The sequence below is a fragment of the Bufo gargarizans genome, chromosome 11 (genome assembly GCF_014858855.1).
Source record: "Bufo gargarizans isolate SCDJY-AF-19 chromosome 11, ASM1485885v1, whole genome shotgun sequence".
Lineage (NCBI taxonomy): Eukaryota > Metazoa > Chordata > Amphibia > Anura > Bufonidae > Bufo > Bufo gargarizans.
The window spans coordinates 86,243,100-86,264,209 of record NC_058090.1 but is presented as its reverse complement, the minus strand read 5'-3'; the positions used below and the strand labels follow the sequence as shown (position 1 = coordinate 86,264,209).

Sequence of the window (21,110 nt, the reverse complement as noted above, 5' to 3'; positions counted from 1 at the left end):
GAGGAATATAACTACAGGGGGCACTTCAGGGTGAGTATTATAACAGTAGGGGGCAGTATAAATACTGGGGGCAATGTAGGGGTATTATAAATCCAGGGGACATTAGGCGTTCTTATTATTACTGGGGGCTCTATGGGAGGGACTTATAGATCCGCATTATTTCTAGTAAGAGCACTATGGGGGGCCTTATTACTGCTGAGGGGTCTGTAGGGAGCTTTATTACCACTGGGGGAACAATAGGGGGCCTCATTTCTACTGGGGACTCTGTGAGGGTATTATTAATACTGGAGGTCTATTCTACTAATGTAGGCACTCTTGGGGAGCACTATTACTGTTGGGGCACTGTAGGGGGCAGTATTACTAATGAGGGCATTCTAGAAGGGAATTACTATTGATGGGGCTATGAGGAGTACTGTTACTATGGGGGCACTTATTTCTTCAGGATAGTTATTTGGGGGTATTGGGGAGCACAGCAAGCAGCAGGAGAACACTGTTGAGACTCGGGGTAGAGGGAAGATGATAGAAAAGTGAGGAAGATAAGATGTCCGTGTGTCACACTCTGCAGAGACCAGGCACGTCTGAACGTTGTACGGACCAAATGGAGAAGATGATGACAGAAAAGATCTACATCGGAGGAGACGTCACCTGGAGGCCCTGGATGTGACAGGTATGTGCTGCTCTATAGCAAGTACAGCAATATGCGGTGTGTAGGGGAAGGGGGGCAACTTAGAGAACTGGGCCATATTCATTCGGGCTTGGGCCCCGGATCTTTTGAGACTCTAGGAACGCCCCTGGCACTGATTTAGCATTGTGGCCACATCCATGTGCGATCATCAAAATAATGCAGATTGGACACGGACCGAAAATACAGTCGTGTAAATGCAGCCTAAAACCAAGGCGCAGCAGAGGGCAAAGTCCCATCCACTTTTTTTAAAAGGTGGCAAGAGCAGCCTAGAATTGGGAAAAGTTGCAAATTTTTGCATAAATTTTTTTTTTGTTTGGGGTATTATTAGTCACATTTGGTACCATAGATTTTTTTTTTTTTAAGGATCACTGAGTTTTCTTAAAACATTTGATATGTCGTAGAGATGGTGGAGGTCTGAGTGCCGAGACCTAGACTAGAGTGAGGAGAGTGAAGCGGGAGACCGAAGTAGGACGGACTCGATAGAAAGTCTATGGACCCATCTTTCTTCAGTCCTCTGTGGCGAAGACAGCAATATGCAAGTGCTGCTCTCTCTACCAGTGATCGATGGAGCTCTCAGCACTCAGACTCCCTCCATGACATGTCAAAGGTTTTATGGAAACTCAGTGACCCTTTAATGCAGTATACTCTAGAGTGTGGTGTAAAAAAAAAAAAAAAGTCTGAGAAACATGTTAAAATTCTTTTTAAACAAATCGCACAAATAACTGTCCAAAGGAGGAAGTAAGCAGATATACTCCACTGATACAGCAGCCCCATGTAAACGGAATCAGTACAAAATAAGGGTCCATTCACACGTTCGTATGTGTTAATTAAACACGGACACCGGCAATGTGCGTTCCGCATTTTGCAGACTGAACATCGCCGGCACTCTCATAGAAAATGCCTTTTGCGGACAAGAATAGGACATGTTCAATTTTTTAGGCGGAACGGAATTGAGGATCCGCAAATGCGGATGCGGACAGCACATTGAAAATGAATGGGTCCACACCTGTTCTGCAAAATTGCGGACCCATCTTGCGGACGTGTGAATGGACCCTAAAGCTGAGAAGACCATACGTCATTTCTGTACTAATATATCTGATGACAGTACCAACCATTTGTAGGACCTGCACCACTTCTTGAATATGAGAGTTGTTTATCTCCTTTTTTAACCTGGAAAGCAGAAAGTAGATACTGGTATCGGATTAAATTCATCCATTATGGTGGTGTCGCACGTTTCGTTTTTAGCTCTCCTGATATGTTTTTGGAAAATACGTATTTCCCCATTAAATAGGAATTCTGGAGCATCTTTTCTTTGCACTCCATGTTGTCTTGGTCCTTCATTCCTCCTAGAATTTTATGAATAAATTGACAACTTACCGTTACCATCCACCTGAACGATATCAGACATTGTAGGGACATAGCCCTATCTGTCAATTTATTCATAAGGATTGAGCATGGGATAACAGAGGAACAGCACAACATATGGTTAGAAGAAAAGATGCCCTATAATTATTTCATGTGTAAATAACATAAGTGTACTAAACCATTTGATGCAAATTAGGATGCCTGTGCCATGTGTGCATTGTACCATCGCTCTATCCGTATTGCCACCCAGCACCTTCCCTTGCCCCAGCGCTGATCTGTCTAATCTGCTTTGGATCACCCCGATAGCTATATCTCACACTTGATGGCCCTTAAAGCTATTTTTCGGCCTATTTTCCACCACTTTATCCATATATTTAGCATGATCAAACCTCTCCTGAGCAGCTTTATCCATTGTATTCTTGCTCATGGCTTCAAGTCTTTCCACCCTCTTCATCTCCAGCTTTTTCTTCATCTGTTTAGTGTCACTGTGGAAAGACACATCATTCACAAGCTTGGACCTCACATCGTCCTGGCCATTGTTTTATGCGACCTGCCTTGGTTTTTCTCGGTGATATAAGGCAGTTTTTTCCATTGCTGGATGACATGTTTCACATATAAATAACTTTGGGACTTTATTTCTTCATATCTAGGGTAGATTTGTGTTTGTAGACCTGCTTTTCATCCAAAACTGAAACACTTCTGACAACCAACATTCATTTCTCTGTACCTGATAATTCTCTAGATTTTTTTTAACATGGAATTTCTCTAAACAGATGGTTCTTCTAGAGGAAATATTTGGTACTTGAGTAAAACTCATGTTTCTGATGATGAGAATAAAAATAGGATGAAGTTTTTACACTGATGAGCAGCAGAGGTGACAAGTGGACAATGTAGTCCTTCATACTCAAAGAGTAGACTACAATCTATAGACCTCAGTAGGTCCAGGGCCAGGTTTTTCACTTGCGGGAATACTGCATTTTTATAGACTCTGCATGGTCATTTGTGCACCATATGGAGGGAGCGCCAACAAACGGTACTACACAGGGCACCATCAAATTAATGGGTCAGCCCTACTTCAGGAAAATGTTAAAAACAGACATTTGGAAACAAAATTTTAGTCCTGTTTTCAAAATGTAGTCATAAACCAGCTATATTCACACTGGACTAGAGTACTAATGGATTCTCTACTCGTGACCATTAGTGTTTTACCTCCTTATAAATGGTGCAGAAGTTGGACTTCATAGCGCTCGGTTGACACAAAAAAAGTACATACTTTTTATGACCTGGGTCACCTTTGGGTGAGTCTACAGTGGAAAGGGGGTTCAATGTAATTTTTGATAATAAACTGAATCACAGCATGTAATGCCAGTCTGCTGCATGTAAAGCACAAGCCAACAAGATATTGTTCCTGTATTATAATACCAAAATAAATTACTAAAATGGGTTCCCTATATTATTTTGTAGCTTTAATACCTACTATGTATGGTCTCAGGTGAACGGGGTGGCTGTGGTGATGGTTTGATTTGGTTTAGGCAGCTGAAACCGCGATTGTTAACTTTGAATCCCGTGTATCTATTCCTGGCTTAGCTCCACTAAATGGAGCTAAACTGCAAGTGGACACCCACCACAGCATGTGTATAGACATTATCCAAGAAAGGACTTTGTCCCTTCTTAGCGTGGTCGCTGCCTCCCACTGAAAACAACAGCAGGTAGACACAATGTGGTGGCAGCTGGAATTTTGGCATGGTGTCTTCTGCAAATTCCTCCAAGTGAACGACCCTACAGGTTACAGAGGAAAACAGCCTCCTGTAGTGGAGTTTGTCACTGGCAGAACTGCTGTGTCTGCAGCCTGCTATTCCAGGGGACATCTGGAGATCATGTGATCACCATGCCCAATATAGGCAGTGCCATTGCCGTTTCCTCTGTTAAACACAGTGCTTATTGAGCACTACGTAGACTGAAAAAGAGAAGCCAGAAGTGGTTATAAACTGCTTCTTTCTTCTCCCAGGCTGACTTATCACCAGGCATGCAATAGGCTCTTCCTAGATTTCAAGAGAGTTACTGCACCAATGTCAAAAGACCTTGCTGCCGACCTGACACCTGCTGCGGCTGCCTGCCGTCAAAAGATTAATGGAGGTCTATAAGGGATTGAAGGAGGTGCAATTTCACTATTTTACCCTATGAACCCTAAACTTATGGAACAGGATTTAATAAAGCATGGATACTGGTATCAATGTAGAGAGTTGATGCTTGGATTTGTCCCATTGTCAGGAGGAGTCAGGAAAGAGGTTTTTCACTTTTTGGCGACTTAAAGGGGTTGGCTCATCTTATTGATAGCATATTGTTGGGATATACAATCAATGTTGGATAGGTACGGGTCCCACCTCCAAAACAGGTCCCCCAAAGTGAAGAGCACACTGTGAATGCATGGTGTTCTCTCCATTCACTGCTATGGGACTTGTGAAAATAGCCGAGTGAGCACCCTCTCCTATTTTTGGCAGTCCCATACCCATACCTTTGCGCATGCACAGCCACCTCTCCATTCACCGCTATAGGACTTCTGTAAATAGTCGAGCCATTTTCAAAACTCCCATAGTGGTGAATGGAGGGTGGCTGCGCTTACATGGAGCACTCTCCTTCACTTTAGTGGGCCAGAGGTGGGACCTGCACCTGTCTAACATTGGTGGCATATTTTAGCGATATGCCATAAATGTCTGAGATGGGAATATCCCTTCTGTAAAGAATGGCCAACCTATTATATAACTATGTCGGACATGAAGTACTTTATTGCATTTTGGGGACAGTCATGCTTCCTTTCTAGTATGTTAATAAGTAACCCTACCTGTCTGTTGAGTCCTTCAGGACTTTTAGTTCTGCTGCTTGCTTTTCTTGCGCCAACTCCATTAGTTTGGAGATTTGCTGTGAAGAGTTAAAGGCATATCACTATATCAGTAAATACACAGAGCTGTGGGGAAGAATATTAGTTTAGATTCAGGACACTGAAGTTAGTTTAGCATCTACGTAAGGTTCGGGGGTAATTTTGGCGCACACTGTACATGCCTCCATGGAATGCTGCTCTTTCTTCTTCCAGATACTCTCATACAGCTCCTCTCCAAGGCGCATCAGTTCCTCTTCTAGCTTCTCTTTCAAGTCAACAACCTTAGGATCTGGTTTACCTGGCATTTCACCAGCTCCCCACACTGAGCCGTATTCTTCCTCTGGATTTCTAAAATACACAATGGTTAGTAAATTCAGGCCTTCCTATAAATCTGACATAAAAATGTATCCTTATATTGGGCCTTGAATTCAACATAACACTGGCCATGGCCTCAAGTTGCTAGGCTTCAGATATATAAAATCTAATAAAATAAGACTAGTGGTATTCCTATATGGGCATTTATGACATATTCATAGGATATGCCTTAAATATCCGATAGGTGCAGGTCCCGCTTCTAAGAAGAGGGCCCCGAAGTAAATGTAAAGCAGGGGTGGACTGGGAACTTAAAGTGACCCTAGAAAACAAATCTAAAAGAGGCCCCAATGTTGTAGGTGGGTCCAAATTGAAAGTGGGGCAACACAAGTAGATGGAGCCAGTACAAGTTGGCAGGGTCAGTAATACCATAGAATAGCACAGAATACCATCCCACAGAACCAAACACCACAGTGCAGCACAAAATACCTCCCCAGAAGCTGTCCCTCTTTGGTGGCCATCAATAGCTGCCACGCTCTGTCCTCCTCTTCCAACTGTCTCCAGTATGGATATGGGGGAAGGGAACAGAAGGTGAGATGTGGGTTGCAACACCAAGCCAGCCCTACCTTCAGCATGCTGCCTGGACTTTCTCTAATAATGATCCCTATAGTTCCCCCAGTAGTATGTACCTGGCCAGCGGCAGTGAGGAGGGCTTGGGTGGCCCTATGGCATCGGCCAACTGGGAAGATTCCTTGTAGGGCCAATGTCCAGTCCCCCCCCTGATAGAAAGCAAGCCACGCATGTGTGGTTTTCTCTCTTCACTGCTATGGTACTTCCAAATATATCCCATTCTTGAGATGGAACCTGCACCTATTGGGCATTTACACCCTATCCTCAATGTGTCATAAAGGGGATAACGCTTTTAACCAAAGTGGCCAGCAATTTCTATACATTTTGCAATGGAAAATAAGTTATGGTGTCAAGAGCAGTCAACAGCACTCTTTATCTCGTAGCTCATGTTATACACCAGGTACTGAGCCCCACTTCTGTCAGTAATCGTCTGTTCTAGAAATATCTGCATGGGTCCAAAACACCAAAGACATTTTTGCATTTGCTTCCAGTGGTTTGCTGTGATTACATAATAACATCTTTATAATTAGGCTGTTAATATACTGGGTCATATTATTATAAATGAAATAGAAATGTTGAGTTCCTACAGGAAGAACTATGTGGAGGGGGAAACCAGGCACTAAATTTGTCTTCTCAAAATTCCCCAAACAGAAAGTAAGTCGAATAGCTGAAACCTGCCGACCAGTAAAGGGAATAGGGTTTGTCAATAATTAAAGGTATGTTCTAGCTGCACGTGCACCCACATCTCCCACCAGAAGTTTGCGGTTGCCGCAACAGTGCATTAATCTAGACTTCCTTTAGCTGCTATACCTCATATACAAACCATATACCACGTAGTATATTTATTTGACATGTGGGTCAACAGGTGTTATACAAGCCTCTATATGCCTATACAGTGGTATAGGTTGTAGCTTTCCATCAGAGGAATACAGCAGGAAATACTCTTCATCTGTACCAAAGGCTCAAACTTGATTTGAACAGTCTTATCTCTGCTGATTACTAGAATGGAGTGTGTTCACCAGGCAAGATGACTATGAAGGATACTGGGCTGTCAATCAAGAAGGAGAGGGTAGGGCTGGCAGAGGAAAGAGGAAGATCAAGGGGGAACAGAATGGTTTGGGCCCATCCTCGGGCCACTTACTGTAACTAGTTAGTTGAGTATGAACTAAAAGTACTTTTTTGAAGCAATGGATCACTAAGTGAAAGGTGTCATTACATTCAGCTATACAAGCCTTCCCAGGTCTAAGAGTGAATTTCCTGGTGACGGACTCTCATTGACATATGAGATATGTAGGTATGGAGGCCATGAGTAAAATAAGCACTCTCTATACTATCCATGAACCCATGCTGTACACATACTTGTTGGCTTTCTTGCTGGTCTTCTTCTTGTTCATCTGGGTATGCAAGTCACTGAAGGCACCAGAATACTTTTGAAGAATCTCTTCCCTTCGCTTCATTCCTTTGCGCTCCAGTTCCTTTAACTCTTTCTCATGCTTCTTCTGAAGTTTTATAAAACTTTTCTGTTTTTGTAATTCATCCTGATTTGTGGTTTCTGGTTCTAGGATACAAACATATCATTGTAGATAAACAAGACAACTTGACCAGAGAGGACACTATTGGTAGGAATCCTACTCAATTTGCTACAAGTTTCTTTTAAACTAATTTCATATTTGATAAATTCAAAACAGAATTAAATAAAAAATAAAGAAATTTGTGATACTTGGGAAATAAAATTCTTAGCTGCATTCCTTATACAATTATGTTCCTATTGTTCATAACTCTAATAAATGCTTATTTCATCCCACCTAAAATATAATTCTCCATCACTTCCAAGCTAGGAGATTTGATACATATTTAAATGCATGATGAAAGTCTCTGGATATGTGAAATTACAGAAAAATACACACAGTACTAAGAAAATGGTACTACCCCTGGCAGAAGCCATCAATGTTTCCTGGTACTGTGGAAGGGGTGGAGGGACTTTATGCCACAGGTGATGGTCTTCCTCAAAGTATTAAAAGGGAACCTGTCACCATGAAAATGCAGTCTAATCTACAGGCAACTTGTTATAGAACAGGAGGAGCTGAGCAGATTGATATATAGTTTATATTCCTGCTAATTCTGGGCTGCGAAGTCAAGGAGATGGTCCTATCAGAGATTGACAGCCTTATCTCTATGAGGAGGAGGTCCTATCAGCGACTGACAGCCTTCCCTCTATGAGGAGACAGTCCTATCAGTGACTGACAGCCTTCCCTCTATGAGGAGGAGGTTCTATCAGTGACTGACAGCCTTCCCTCTATGAGGAGGTCCTATCAGTGACTGACAGCCTTCTCTTTATGAGGAGGTCCTATCAGCGACTGACAGCCTTCCCTCTATGAGGAGGAGGTCCAATTAGTGACTGACAGCCTTCCCTCTATGAGGAGGAGGTTCTATCAGTGACTGACAGCCTTTCCTCTGAGGAGGAGGTCCTATCAGTGACTGACAGCCTTCCCTCTATGAGGAGGAGGTCCTATCAGTGATTGACTGCCTTCCCTATATGAGGAGGAGGTCCTATCGGTGACTGACAGCCTTCCCCCTATGAGGAGGTCCTATCAGTGACTGACAGCCTTCCCTCTATGAGGAGGAGGTCCTATCAGTGACTGACAGCCTTCCCTCTATGAGGAGGAGGTCCTATCAGTGACTGACAGCCTTCCCTCTATGAGGAGGAGGTCCTATCAGTGACTGACAGCCTTCCCTCTATGAGGAGGAGGTCCTATCAGTGACTGACAGCCTTCCCTATATGAGGAGGAGGTCCTATCGGTGACTGACAGCCTTCCCACTATGAGGAGGTCCTATCAGTGACTGACAGCCTTCCCTCTATGAGGAGGAGGTCCTATCGGTGACTGACAGCCTTCCCTCTATGAAGAGGAGGTCCTATCGGTGACTGACAGCCTTCCCTCTATGAGGAAGAGGTCCTATCAGTGACTGACAGCCTTCCCTCTATGAGGAAGAGGTCCTATCAGTGACTGACAGCCTTCCCTCTATGAGGAGGTCCTATCAGTGACTGACAGCCTTCCCTCTATGAGGAGGAGGTCCTATCAGTGACTGACAGCCTTCCCTCTATGAGGAGGAGGTCCAATTAGTGACTGACAGCCTTCCCTCTATGAGGAGACAGTCATATCAGTGACTGACAGCCTTCCCTCTATGAGGAGGAGGTCCTATCAGTGACTGACAGCCTTCCCTCTATGAGGACGAGGTCCTATCAGTGACTGACAGCCTTCCCTCTATGAGGAGGAGGTCCTATCAGTCATCAACTTTGGTCGCCTTATAGAAACGATACTGTGCAGTAAATGTGTTTCACTATCTGACCTAAAGCGCAAGTTTTTCTTCTACAACCATGTCTTATTAATTATTCCTCCCCAAAAATAAGAGTTAAAAGTAGCTGCGGTCCATGCTGGGTTTGCTGTAGATTTACCTGCTGCTTCATTCATAGGATCCGTTTTCGCACAGTTTGCTAAACCTAAAAGATGATAGAGCACGTAAAAAGCAAGTCCAATTAGGGCTCATTCACATCCGCGTTATCTAGTCTTCTGCAGGAATAACGGACTAGAATAGGATCTATTAGGTTTCGTTAGGGAGAATCTTTTTTTTCTCTGAGCCCTGAACACCGCAGATGCGAACCTATATCCACATCATGCTAAAACACGGAGGAGATTTCTCATTGGCTTTAGGCCAAAAAACTGTCCTTACAAAATCAAACATTTTGGTGTACGCATCATTTGTGTAAAGTTTGCTGTTTTCCGCCACTCACGGCACTTCCCGAAATGTGGGTGGGACTTATCCCCTCCCAGGGGATAAGTGATTAATTTACTATAATTTATGCCAGAAACTGGCGGGAATTTGGCTCCTAGAAACATATGGGTGACAACTAGAGATCCCTAGCCCATGTAGTATGGGGGCCTGTACATGGGCAGGTTTGGATTAGTTTCTGTTTAGGTTCTTGATGCAAGGAGAAATCCTCTTTGGGTAATTTCACATTACGTCTTCTTTTGTGGTGCATTTTATTGGAGCAAAAAATACTACAATGTTACATTCTGGCCAATAGTCAATTCCAAAACTCCCTACAAATGCTGCTATTTTGGCATTTGAAGACAGTTTCCTTTTTTTAAATCGCAGCGTTCTCTAGGTGTGGCCTTTTTAAGGTGTTTTCAACTAGACAATTTTATTATAACGAAAGGTCTAAAAAAAAGGCAAGAAACACTTTGTGTAACAAAAAAAAAATGCCGCACCAAGAAAACACATTTCTTACAAGCCAGAAATGATGGTAGCACACTTAAAGGGGTGTTCTCCGCTGACTAATGTAAAAAATGAGAATCATAATCATATAGTACATGACAACCTCTTTCTAACAAAGCTGGAACCAGCCCTGTACCTCACATTGATCCAGAAATCTCACTATCCCTTCAAGCTGGCAGCTCAGGGAGTATGTCCTTTCCGCTGCAGCTTGCTCCGTTTCACAGCTCAGGGGTGTCTGGCTTTTCTGCTGCAGCTCTCTGCTTATCAGCTCTTAGGCCTCTTTCACACGGGCGTTGTGGGAAAAGGTGCGAATGCGTTGCAGGAAAAGGTGCGATTTTTTTTCAGCGCATTGTAATGCGTTTTGCGTGTGCGTGAGAAAAATCGGCATGTTTGGTACCCGAACTTCTTCACAGAAGATCGGGCTTGGGATCGGTGTTCTGTAGATTGCATTATTTTCCCTTATAACATGGTTAAAAGGGAAATAATAGCATTCTGAATACAGAATGAATAGTACAATAGCGCTGGAGGGGTTAAAAATAAATAAAATAATAATTTAACTCACCTTAATCCACTTGATCGCGCAGCCCGGCTTCTCTTCTGTCTTCTTTGCTGTGTGCAGGAAAAGGACCTGTGGTGACGTCACTTCGGTCATCACATGGTCCGTCACATGATCTTTTACCATGGTGATGGATCATGTGATAACCGAAGTGACGTCACCACAGGTCCTTTTCCTGCACAGAAGACAGACAGAAGAGATGCCGGGTTGCGTGATCAAGTGGATTACGGTGAGTTAAATTATTTATTATTTTTTTAACCCCTCCAGTGCTATTGTACTATGCATTCTGTATTCAGAATGCTATTATTTTCCCATGTTATAAGGGAAAATAATAATGATCGGGTCTCCATCCCGATCGTCTCCTTGCAACCGTGCATGAAAATCGCACCGCATCCGCACTTGCTTGCGGATGCTTGCGATTTTCACGCAATCCCATTCATTTCTTTGGGGCCAGCGTTACGTGAAAAACGCACAAAGAGGAGCTTGCTGGGATTTTCACGCAACGCACAAGTGATGTGTGAAAATCACTGCTCATGTGCACAGCCCCATAGAAATAATGAGGCAGGATTAAGTGCGGGTGCAATGCGTTAAACTCACGCATCGCATCCGCGCGGAATACTCGCCCGTGTGAAAGGGGCCTTAGGGATGAGGGAGTTGCAGCAGAAAGGACACACTCCCTATCACAGCTCAGGGGACATGTCGTTCCTTCTGAAGCTTTCTCCCTATCGCAGCTCAGAGGTCATATCCTCTCCCTGTCACTGTCACCGCTTCTAACAGTAGATATAGCTGGTGGCAGTTGAAGGATGGAACTGAGCATGTGCGACCACCTCAGCAATAGTGGGGTGGTCGAGAGAATAAGGAGAAAAAGAAACAGCAGGTGGTGCTATACAGACTACAGGTTATTGAATAACTTAATTGCTACACTAAATATTTAATTAAACACAATTACAGAAATATTCAGGTCCAAATTCTGGTTTGAAAGATGTAGAACAGGGATGGCCAACCTGCGGCCCTCCAGCTGTTGCAAAACTACAACTGCCAGCATGCCTGGACAGCCTACAGCTATGAAGGCATGCTGGGAGTTGTAGTTTTGTGGCACAACCCCATTAAAGACAAGCTGCATGTGTACAGGAGCCTAACCAGGTATGCTTCAGGACTTGTCAGTAAGCAGTGAACGCATTAGTTTGTGATGTAGGATAAATGACCTTTACGCGGGGTGCAGTTCTGCAGTAAGGCGCTCGGCAGTTTAATAGAGCCACACGAGCCATTGGAGTGGAGCTTGATGGTTTTCTAGAAGATAAAACAGAGACAGACCTTGACGAATGTGAACACTGAGGTGACGTCTAACAGGCAGGGTTCATGATCAGAAATGGTCAGGAGTGGATCAGAATAGGAGAGTATAAAGGACAGATAGGACCGCATGCACTTACCGCCATACCCCGAGTACAACGGAACGTACAGAAAAGCTGTACAATTACATGTCATGGAGTCCACAATAACATGGTGTTTTTTATTCTTATTCCCTTGTTTTGTATATTTCACATTATAATTCACTGGGTTAGGCTACTTTCACACTAGCGTTATTCTTTTCCGGTATTGAAATCCGGTAAAGGGTCTCAATACCGGAAAAAATGCATCAGTTTTGTCCCTAGTGCATTCTGAATGGAAAGCAATCCGTTCAGTATGCATCAGGATGTTTTCCGTTCCATCCCTTGTACGGTATTTGACTGGACTGCGGAGATCCCAGAACACTACCGCACTTTAATTTCCTATTGAAATGTATTAATGCTGGATCCGGTACCAAGTGTTCCGCAAATTGCTTCCAGTCTGCGCATGCGCAGTTCTTTCTATCTGTGAAAAAATTAAATACCGGATCCGTTATTCCGGATGATACTGGAAAGATGGATTTGGTATTTCAATGCAAAAGTCTAACGGATCCGGAATATTTTTTTTTCCTTTACATACGGATTTCTGGATCCGGCAGGCAGTTCCGGCAACAGAACTGCCTGCCGGATTCTTCTAACGCTAGTGTGAAAGTACCCTTACACAGAAGCTTCATACTCCTTTGATTTTAGCAAAAGGCAGATAAATCTCCTGCATGCATTTAAAGGGGGCGTCCAATATACAGACAGCATCTTTGCATATTGAAGGGAAATTGCAGAGGGAAACGGTAGGAGAAGCCTTAAAGGGGTTGGCCCATCTGACACATATTGCTAGGATATGCCACCAGTAGATACAGGTCCCAGCGTCTAGAATGAACAAAGAAGAGTGCACAACTCATGCACTGCCTGCTCCCCATTCACCTCTATGGGAGTTCTGGAAATAGCCAAGCCGGCGCTCGAGGGACCCGCGCCTATCTGATTGGGTCAACCCCTTAAAGGAGAAATGATATCTGGGGAGAGAATCTTTTTACCCAATCCTCTTGTTCTGGCAGGAGCTTTCTCCCCTCTTCCCATTAAGTACACATTTGCCCGAACCCAACATGCATGTGCATCAGGAGGCATAGCTGTCAGCTTTTAAATGTGTAAGCTAATATCACTAACGAGCAGCTATTACGGTCCAATAGCTTAAAGGGGTTGTCACTTCGGCAAATGGCATCTATCATGTAGAGAAGGTTAATACAAGGCACTTACTAATGTATTGTGATTGTCCATATTGCCTCCTTTGCTGGGTGGATTCATTTTTCCATCATATTATACACTGCTCGTATTCAAGGGTTACGACCACCCTGCAATCCAGCAGTGGTGGTCATGCTTGCACACTATAGGAAAAGGCCCTGGCCTCTCTGGTGGCCGGGACCGTGGGAGTGCGCATGCACAGCAGCTCCTGTCCTGGCCACCTTAATCTGCCCCTGGAAACGAGCAGTGTATAATGTGATGGAATAAGCCAGCAAAGGAGGCAATATGGACAATCATAATACATTAGTAAGGGCTTTGCATTACCTTTGTCTGCATGATAAATGCCATTTGCTGAGGTCAGACAACCCCTTTAGGGTGCTGCCACGCGTTCATTTTTTTAATGCAGTTTTTGAAGCCAAAATCAAGCGTGGCTCATAAAGGGAGAGAAAGTATAAAGGACAGATACCACTTCTAGAAAACCCAGAATGTGTAGCAGCACCCTTATCTATGTTCTTTCACACAGGTACCCAAAAACTAGATATACGGTAAGCAAAGTCAAGTTTCATGTGGTCACAGCATACAATTGTATGCTCGGTACCTCGTCAGATGTCTTGTTATTTATCTTTAGTGACTTCTCCTGGGCTTTGAAAGCTTTGATGGGATTTGAGAGAGCGTGGGTAAGTTCTGCAAAACAAAGCGTAATAACCTGCATAGTCTTGTGTGTGGAAGAAACGGTAGAAATAACTGCATAATCCAAAACCGAAATATTTCAAAAACCATAAACAATAGTAAAATTAATTCAACTTGAACAGGTCAAAATTCTTCAGATAACAGACCACGTAGACAGCAGTTCTCCAATGTATTTATAGGCCCTAACAAAGAGTGTCGCCCCAAAGGGACCAGAAGGTACCAGCCAGGACAAAACCAGAAATCTGCATGAGAAGTACCTACATCCCACAGTGGACAACCTGTTCAAAAAAGGTGTAGAACTGTTTAGTATGGAATCCTTCTATCTTTGAGTATCCATATCTTAGGCCTTATTCTCACAGTGCAATTGATTTGAATTATTGCAAACGAGTTTTAAAGCAAAATTCTGAATTTGCATCCAAACAGAAAGAAAAACCTGTGTAGGTTTCGGCATAAAAAAAAGCATGCTATGGTCAAATAACCAATCTGTAGCCAGAAAACCACTTATACAAATGCCTTTTGTGCTGCTTGCAAGTCTTTTAAAGGCTATGTACACCTTCTGAGGCAACTTTTGTTTATGATTTTTGGCTAAAAATCATATTTTCAATTGGCCTTTATTAAAAAAATATACTTGCGTTGTCCGGATCCGGCGTGTACTCCACTTGTCGGAATTACACGCCGGATCCGGAAAAACGCAAGTGAACTGAAAGCATTTGAAGACGGATCCGTCTTCAAAATGCGTTCAGTGTTACTATGGCACCCAGGACGCTATTAAAGTCATGGTTGCCATAGTAGGAGCGGGGAGCGGGGGAGCGGTATACTTACAGTCCGCGCGGCTCCCGGGGCGCTCCAGAGTTACGTCAGAGCGCCCCATGCGCATGGATGACGTGCCATGCGATCACGTCATCCATGCGCGTGGGGCGCCCTGACGTCACTCTGGAGCGCTCCGGGAGCCGCACGGATGGTAAGTATACTGCTCCCCCGCTCCCCGCTACACTTTACCATGGCTGCCAGGACTTTAGCGTCCCGGCACCCATGGTAACCATTCAGAAAAAGCTAAACGTTGCATCCGGCAATGCGCCGAAACGACGTTTAGCTTAAGGCCGGATCCGGATCAATGCCTTTCAATGGGCCTTAATTCCGGATCCGGCCTTGCGGCAAGTCTTCAGGATTTTTGGCCGGAGCAAAAAGCGCAGCATGCTGCAGTATTTTCTCCGGCCAAAAAACGTTCCGTTCCGGAACTGAAGACATCCTGATGCATCCTGAACGGATTTCACTCCATTCAGAATGCATTAGGATAAAACTGATCAGGATTCTTCCGGCATAGAGCCCCGACGACGGCACTCTATGCCGGAACATAAGAACGCAGGTGTGAAAGAGCCCTTATTCTGTCACAAAGGGATAACAGTTTTTCTAGCTGTGTGACTTTCTCTTTGTGCTGGTCATCTAATAACCCTTATCTCTAAATTACTAAGAGATCATAAACGCTTAAGTCACATTCTTATCAGTAAGATAAGAACTGAGCTCTAATGAGTGTTTAAAAGGTCAGAGAGCAGATATAAGGAGTCTGTCAGCTCCCCAAATGACGGAAAAGACAGAAAATCTACAGGCTGCTACTAGAGCATGTCAGCTCTGTACAGAAAAAAGGGCTCCATATTTTTAATAAAGACCAATTGAAAAAATTATTTTAGCTCAAATTAAGAACAATGCAATAATAAAAAAAATATCCCCAAAGGTTACATTTTGACTGAGGATTAAAAAGTAGATATTACTGTACCTGCCCATGTATCTGGCACATAGTCTTTCACCTCCACATAGACAAACAGAGATGGCATTGTAAGCGGCATGTTACTTTCACTCCGTAGACACATATGATGGTAACCTGGTGATGAAATCAAAGGGACATCTTGTATGAAGGCCTATGAAGAGAGCAATAGAGCTGTGATACTGTTCTTCCAATTCTACTAACCTACTATTATTTTAAAATACAATAGATTTGAGGGGCTCACCAGAGTGGAGCTCAGCCACTAAGAACCACTTAGTTAATTTAAAACAATACAAACAAAGGCCGGCTCACAGATTAAAAATACAAAAATACAATTTATTACACCTTCACAAAATTCATATTTTTGTTAGCCATTAAAAGGTATCAAACCTGCAATACTCTTATTTTGTTTCTCCTAATGAGAGCACTAAACCATATAAAATGTCTGAAACCTTCTAATTCATACCAAAAAGTTAAAGTCTCGCAGTTTTTTTTTGGGGTGCAAATTATATTCAAATTTTGTCACGTTTTGCTTAGGAAGGGTCTAAGTTTTATGTTTGTACCTGATCTAATCACATCAACAGGAATGATCCGATGACCAATGAATTTTCCTCCCTCTTCAAAAGCTGCAACTCTTAGAGATGCCATCTCCGGCATTAGGATCTGCAAGGTAATTAAGCAAAAGAGTTTTAACAAAGTATGAGTCACTGTGCTATATGTGTGTACCTCATTGTGCAAGTCTTAAGGAATTGCCCATGAAGACAATGCTTTGTCCATATGTCCTACTATGTGCTTCTTCCGAGTGGAGAGCCACCAACAAAGAACGGCCAAGTATTACAGGGCTGCCTATTTACCGGAATAGGCCCCTGGATATATGGTCGTGGTGAGACAACCCTTTAAATATATGTGGGCCATTGTAATTACTTCTAAGCGACTATTATGAAGTTGGGGCCCCAAGTGTCAATATGTTATAAGAGACGGCATACAGTAAAGGGAATCCCAGGAATAGATGTCCACCATAAGGCATGCAGTTCTATTGTGTTGTACAGTGTTCCTCAACTCCGATCCTCAGGACCCACCATGTTTTCAGGATTTCCTTAGTATTGAGCAGGTGATATAATTAGTGCCAATGCGTCAGGACTTACCTCAGGTATTCATTCATGACCGGCAGGTGGGCCCTGAGGACTGGAGTTGAGGAACACTGGTGTAGTATATATGTGAAGACTGCATATTGAGCGTTATTCACACGTAATTGTAGCATCACCTCACATTACCTTTTCAAAGACAAATGGCTCTTCTTTCCATACAGGATTTAATGAATTGGCAGTAGAGGTTAATTTGGTTTTGTACTTTCGCTTAGGATCTCCAGGCAGTCCAAACAACTCAACTTCTACATAGGTTTTCACACTTTTGTCGCTGAGGAACTGACCTGAAATTATCTAAGGACATTACACCTCGTTAATGATCTTGTGCTTCTGCAGCCAGAATACTTTCAGTAATCTTAGTCAGATTTTCTGTCAACTCTAGACACATCTCCACCTTGGATCATGAACACGGCCATAGTTTTGGTCCGCGTCTGATCTGCATTTTTTGTGGATCGCATTCATTACTATGGTTCTGCAAAAGATTCAGACAACACACGGATGCCATCTGTGTGCTGTCCACATCCGCCTGGCCTTTCCACAAATTATAGAAGATGTCCTATTGTTGTCCATTTTGTGGACATGAATAGCTACTTCTACTGATGGGAGTGGGAAAATTTCGGAATGCACACGGCTGGTATCCGTATTTTGCAGATTACAAAATCGATACGGTCGTTTCCTTGAGACCTAAGGCCACAAGGCTTTTTCATCTTACCCCACTGCAAAGGCGGCAAAATCTGTGATGAATAGAATAGAAGATCTGCAGCATGCCGTTAGACTTTTTTTCAGCTACATGTGGATAGGGATTTTAAAAGCTCATGCATCTCCACCCTTAAAGGTCATAGAAATGAATTAGCATTTTTGCATTTTTTTAAATTTTGTGCTAAAAATAATTATTTTCAATTGGTCTTTATTAGAAATTGTGAACAGTTTTTCCTGTATGACTTTCCGTTTCAGTGCATTTGCAGACTATTGTATTCTGCTTTACAGTGAATCCATCAGAGAGCTGCATTGACTCTTCGATCTGTAGGCCTTATCTGTACTTTCCTAACAGCTCATGAACACCCTTTATAGCTAAATTCCAGTTTGATAAGATTTTAGCTATGAGTGTTTATGAGCTGTCAGGTATTCTGAGATAAGAGCTACCGACCGAACCAGCTCTCTCATGGATGCACTGTAAAGCAGAATACAATCTGCATATGCACTGAAACTGAAAGCTATAGAGGAAAAACTGTTTAAAGTTTTTAATAAAGACCCTTTGAAAAAAAGAATTTTAGCCCAATATTAGTAAAAATACAATCATAAAAAATTGCCCCTAAGCATTTAAAGACAATGTATCCTCTGTAAATTACAGTATGTTTTTATTTAAATCTGATGTTACTATATTAAAAACAACTATAATATACCATAATATTGCAGGTTGTACATGTAATCAGATGTGCTTGATTAGATTAGATTCTGGTGCACTAGAAGTCATTTTTTGACCATTTTAAAAATTAAGCTATTACATTCTTTTGGTTACTGACGCTAAATATTCTGCATAGACAGCACTTCTCAGCAGTCTTGTCTCATTATCATCAGGGAACAGGATTAGTAGGATGTGACATAAGGCAAGCTGGAAGCAGAAAACAAGACCCCCCCACTTGACGTAGGTGATCACCCTCTCCCCTCTTCCTGTACTGTGACCTCTACAACACTCTCCCAAAGGAATCAATTAGCCATCTCCAAACAGCCATTTTGACTTGCACATGGGGCTGCTATATACAAGTTCATTGGTACTCGTTTTTACATGACCCGATGCATGCTTAATCAGGGATTAACGATGATCATTCGACCCTCATTCTCTTTGCTTCTTGTCTGGTCATTCCCTATTTACATAGGTCAACTTGCTGCCAACAAACAAACATTTTTGGTGGGACATGAGAGATGGACTAAGTCACCAAACCAGCGGCATGTTTACAAGAGGCAGTGATTGGGAATGAGCGTTCTTCCTTCTGTATCATCGTCCCATGTAAAAGGGTAACAGTAACTTACTGTAATTGAAAGTGTGTTAGCCACAACCACATCAATACGGTCAACTGTAAAGGGATCAAATTGCTTGTCTGCACGCCTCATGAATTCATGTTTTAGTATGTACCCACTTCTGCCATTAAACTCAAAGAGACCCATGTTATGCTGCATTGCCACGTCTAGGAACAAAGTGATATAAAGAAGAAATCAATGTGTGTATCAAGCATCATAATAGTAATAATAACTCTTAGTGGTTGACTACTCATAACTATGGAGCATTTAATGAACGTGAAGAACCAAAACTGACCCATCGTTTGGAAGTTGAGCGCCACCATCTGACATCCTGCATTCCAGAACATTTGAGGCATGTAGTTAGATGAATCCATCCTGGTTCCCTTTGGATAAATCCTACTCATTTGTCTCTTATTGTATCTGAATATATGGTATAGGAAATCAAAATCTGCGTTCTGTATGGGTCATAGAATTAGTAACGTGCTATACACATTGTTGCCTAAATTCTGTGGAAAATACTCTACTGGTCCTCATAGCAAATGAAGGATACTCAACAAACTGCACTGGGAACTTGGTCAGTAGATCATAGGCTTTAGTTTCCACGAATGAAGAAATGACATAACTTTGATTCTTTTCTGGAGGTAAAAATGAGAGAAAAACGTTGAAGACTGTAAGACTAGGGTCACACTATAATCTTGCTTCCTACACATCTACTCTGACTCCATGCCAAAAGGGTATGTGTGGCTGGTACACATTGAGATAGTATTGCCTCAACTACTATGAAACCTCTTTGAGATGACCACTCAGAAAGTGCATTGAAAAATGGTTCTCTAGAGGGGATAGTCTTCTCAAAGAAGATGGATTCCATAGGAATTCTAGTCTGGATAAGGGTATGCTCTTTTGAAAGAGGTGGTCTTTTAGAGAGGTTTAAAGCAGCATTCCAAGGTTTTCATATTGATGGCCTATTCTCAGGGTGTGATCGGTGGGGGTCTGACTCCCGGGTTCCCTGCCCATCAGCTTTTTGAAGAAGCCGCAGTGCTTTGGCCAGTGATGTCATTTTTATTGGTCACATGGTCTAGGCACAGCTCAGTCCTATTAAAATGAATGGGCCTGATACCAAGCAGAGCCACTATCCAAGGAAGGTGTGAGAAGGCTGTGGTGCTCGCAAACTCAAAAGATGTGCAGTGTGTCGGGCACCCACCAATCACATATTGATCCTGAAGATATGCCATCAATATGAAAATCTCGGAAAACCCCTTTAAGTGTATACCACATGGAAGTGAATGGCAGATATATACAGTACAGTAGATGTGCATAGACAGCTGCATAAATCTGGGGCTTACATTTGGCAGACCATTACAAATTGCCCCTAAGCATAATGTGACCTCCGCCTTACTCTAAGCAATTAAGAAGTGACTTCTGTAAAGGTTTGGAGAACGTACATGTAAAGGACAGTCCCAAATAATGTTTGTCACAGTCAAATTACTACATAATAAACGCTGACCTACAGTTATCTGTTAACTTTTCCTGGGAAAATTATTTTATCTTTAATTAAAATTCAAAATTGACTTCTATATATTTAATTAACTATTGCAATTTGAATAAATCCTCTTACGTGCAGACACCTCAAATGAATCAAATTTCACTGGCTGGATGTAGTTGACCAAACTTGACATCTCTTCATAAGCTGTTGCCTCCTGACCAGCAGTGCCCTGAACAAGTGAAGGGTAAAGGAAAAGTTCATCCAGCTAGAGTCAACCAGTCCCAAAAAACTGAGAATTGTTAAGTTAATGACATTAAGGAGCACAGAAATGTATGCCACATCCGGGACAACATTCTGAAATGTACAGTATTTACCAAAATTGATCGGAATGGCGGTGATGAAAAGACTTTAGGAGTAATTGTGGATCCATCACAGTTTACCAATCTGGTCAAAATCCCCTTCACAACTGCCTTTTAAACTAGACTAACTCTCTCCACCCCAACTACTGCTACAACTGACTAGAACCTTATATTTTCTGAACAATCATTGGTCAGATGGCCTGTTACACCCACAAATCTTTTGTTATACACACGAACTACTGTTCTGATTGGACAGAGATTGGTCAGATGCTCTGTTGGTGTAATACAGCCCTAAGGACTTGGTACTCTAAGGGCGGTCATATGCAAGTGTTC

At 42.6% G+C, this 21,110-nt stretch overlaps 1 protein-coding gene across 2 annotated transcripts in view; it reads right to left on the bottom strand.

The window, feature by feature from the left end:
* The window catches only part of PLCB2 (phospholipase C beta 2), a 106,023-nt gene that overhangs the window by 7,237 nt on the left and 77,676 nt on the right, over positions 1-21,110 (bottom strand). For both annotated transcript variants that reach the window (XM_044271738.1, XM_044271739.1), the window contains 15 exons: positions 20,551-20,647; positions 19,486-19,570; positions 19,231-19,355; positions 18,948-19,102; positions 17,046-17,210; positions 16,335-16,434; positions 15,784-15,888; positions 13,918-14,003; positions 11,907-11,991; positions 9,325-9,369; positions 7,230-7,428; positions 5,111-5,276; positions 4,893-4,969; positions 2,440-2,535; positions 1,798-1,855 (listed from right to left, as the gene is read on the bottom strand). In XM_044271738.1, the coding sequence (XP_044127673.1) occupies positions 1,798-1,855; positions 2,440-2,535; positions 4,893-4,969; positions 5,111-5,276; positions 7,230-7,428; positions 9,325-9,369; positions 11,907-11,991; positions 13,918-14,003; positions 15,784-15,888; positions 16,335-16,434; positions 17,046-17,210; positions 18,948-19,102; positions 19,231-19,355; positions 19,486-19,570; positions 20,551-20,647 (1,644 nt within the window). The remainder of the gene's footprint in view (positions 1-1,797; positions 1,856-2,439; positions 2,536-4,892; positions 4,970-5,110; positions 5,277-7,229; positions 7,429-9,324; positions 9,370-11,906; positions 11,992-13,917; positions 14,004-15,783; positions 15,889-16,334; positions 16,435-17,045; positions 17,211-18,947; positions 19,103-19,230; positions 19,356-19,485; positions 19,571-20,550; positions 20,648-21,110) is intronic.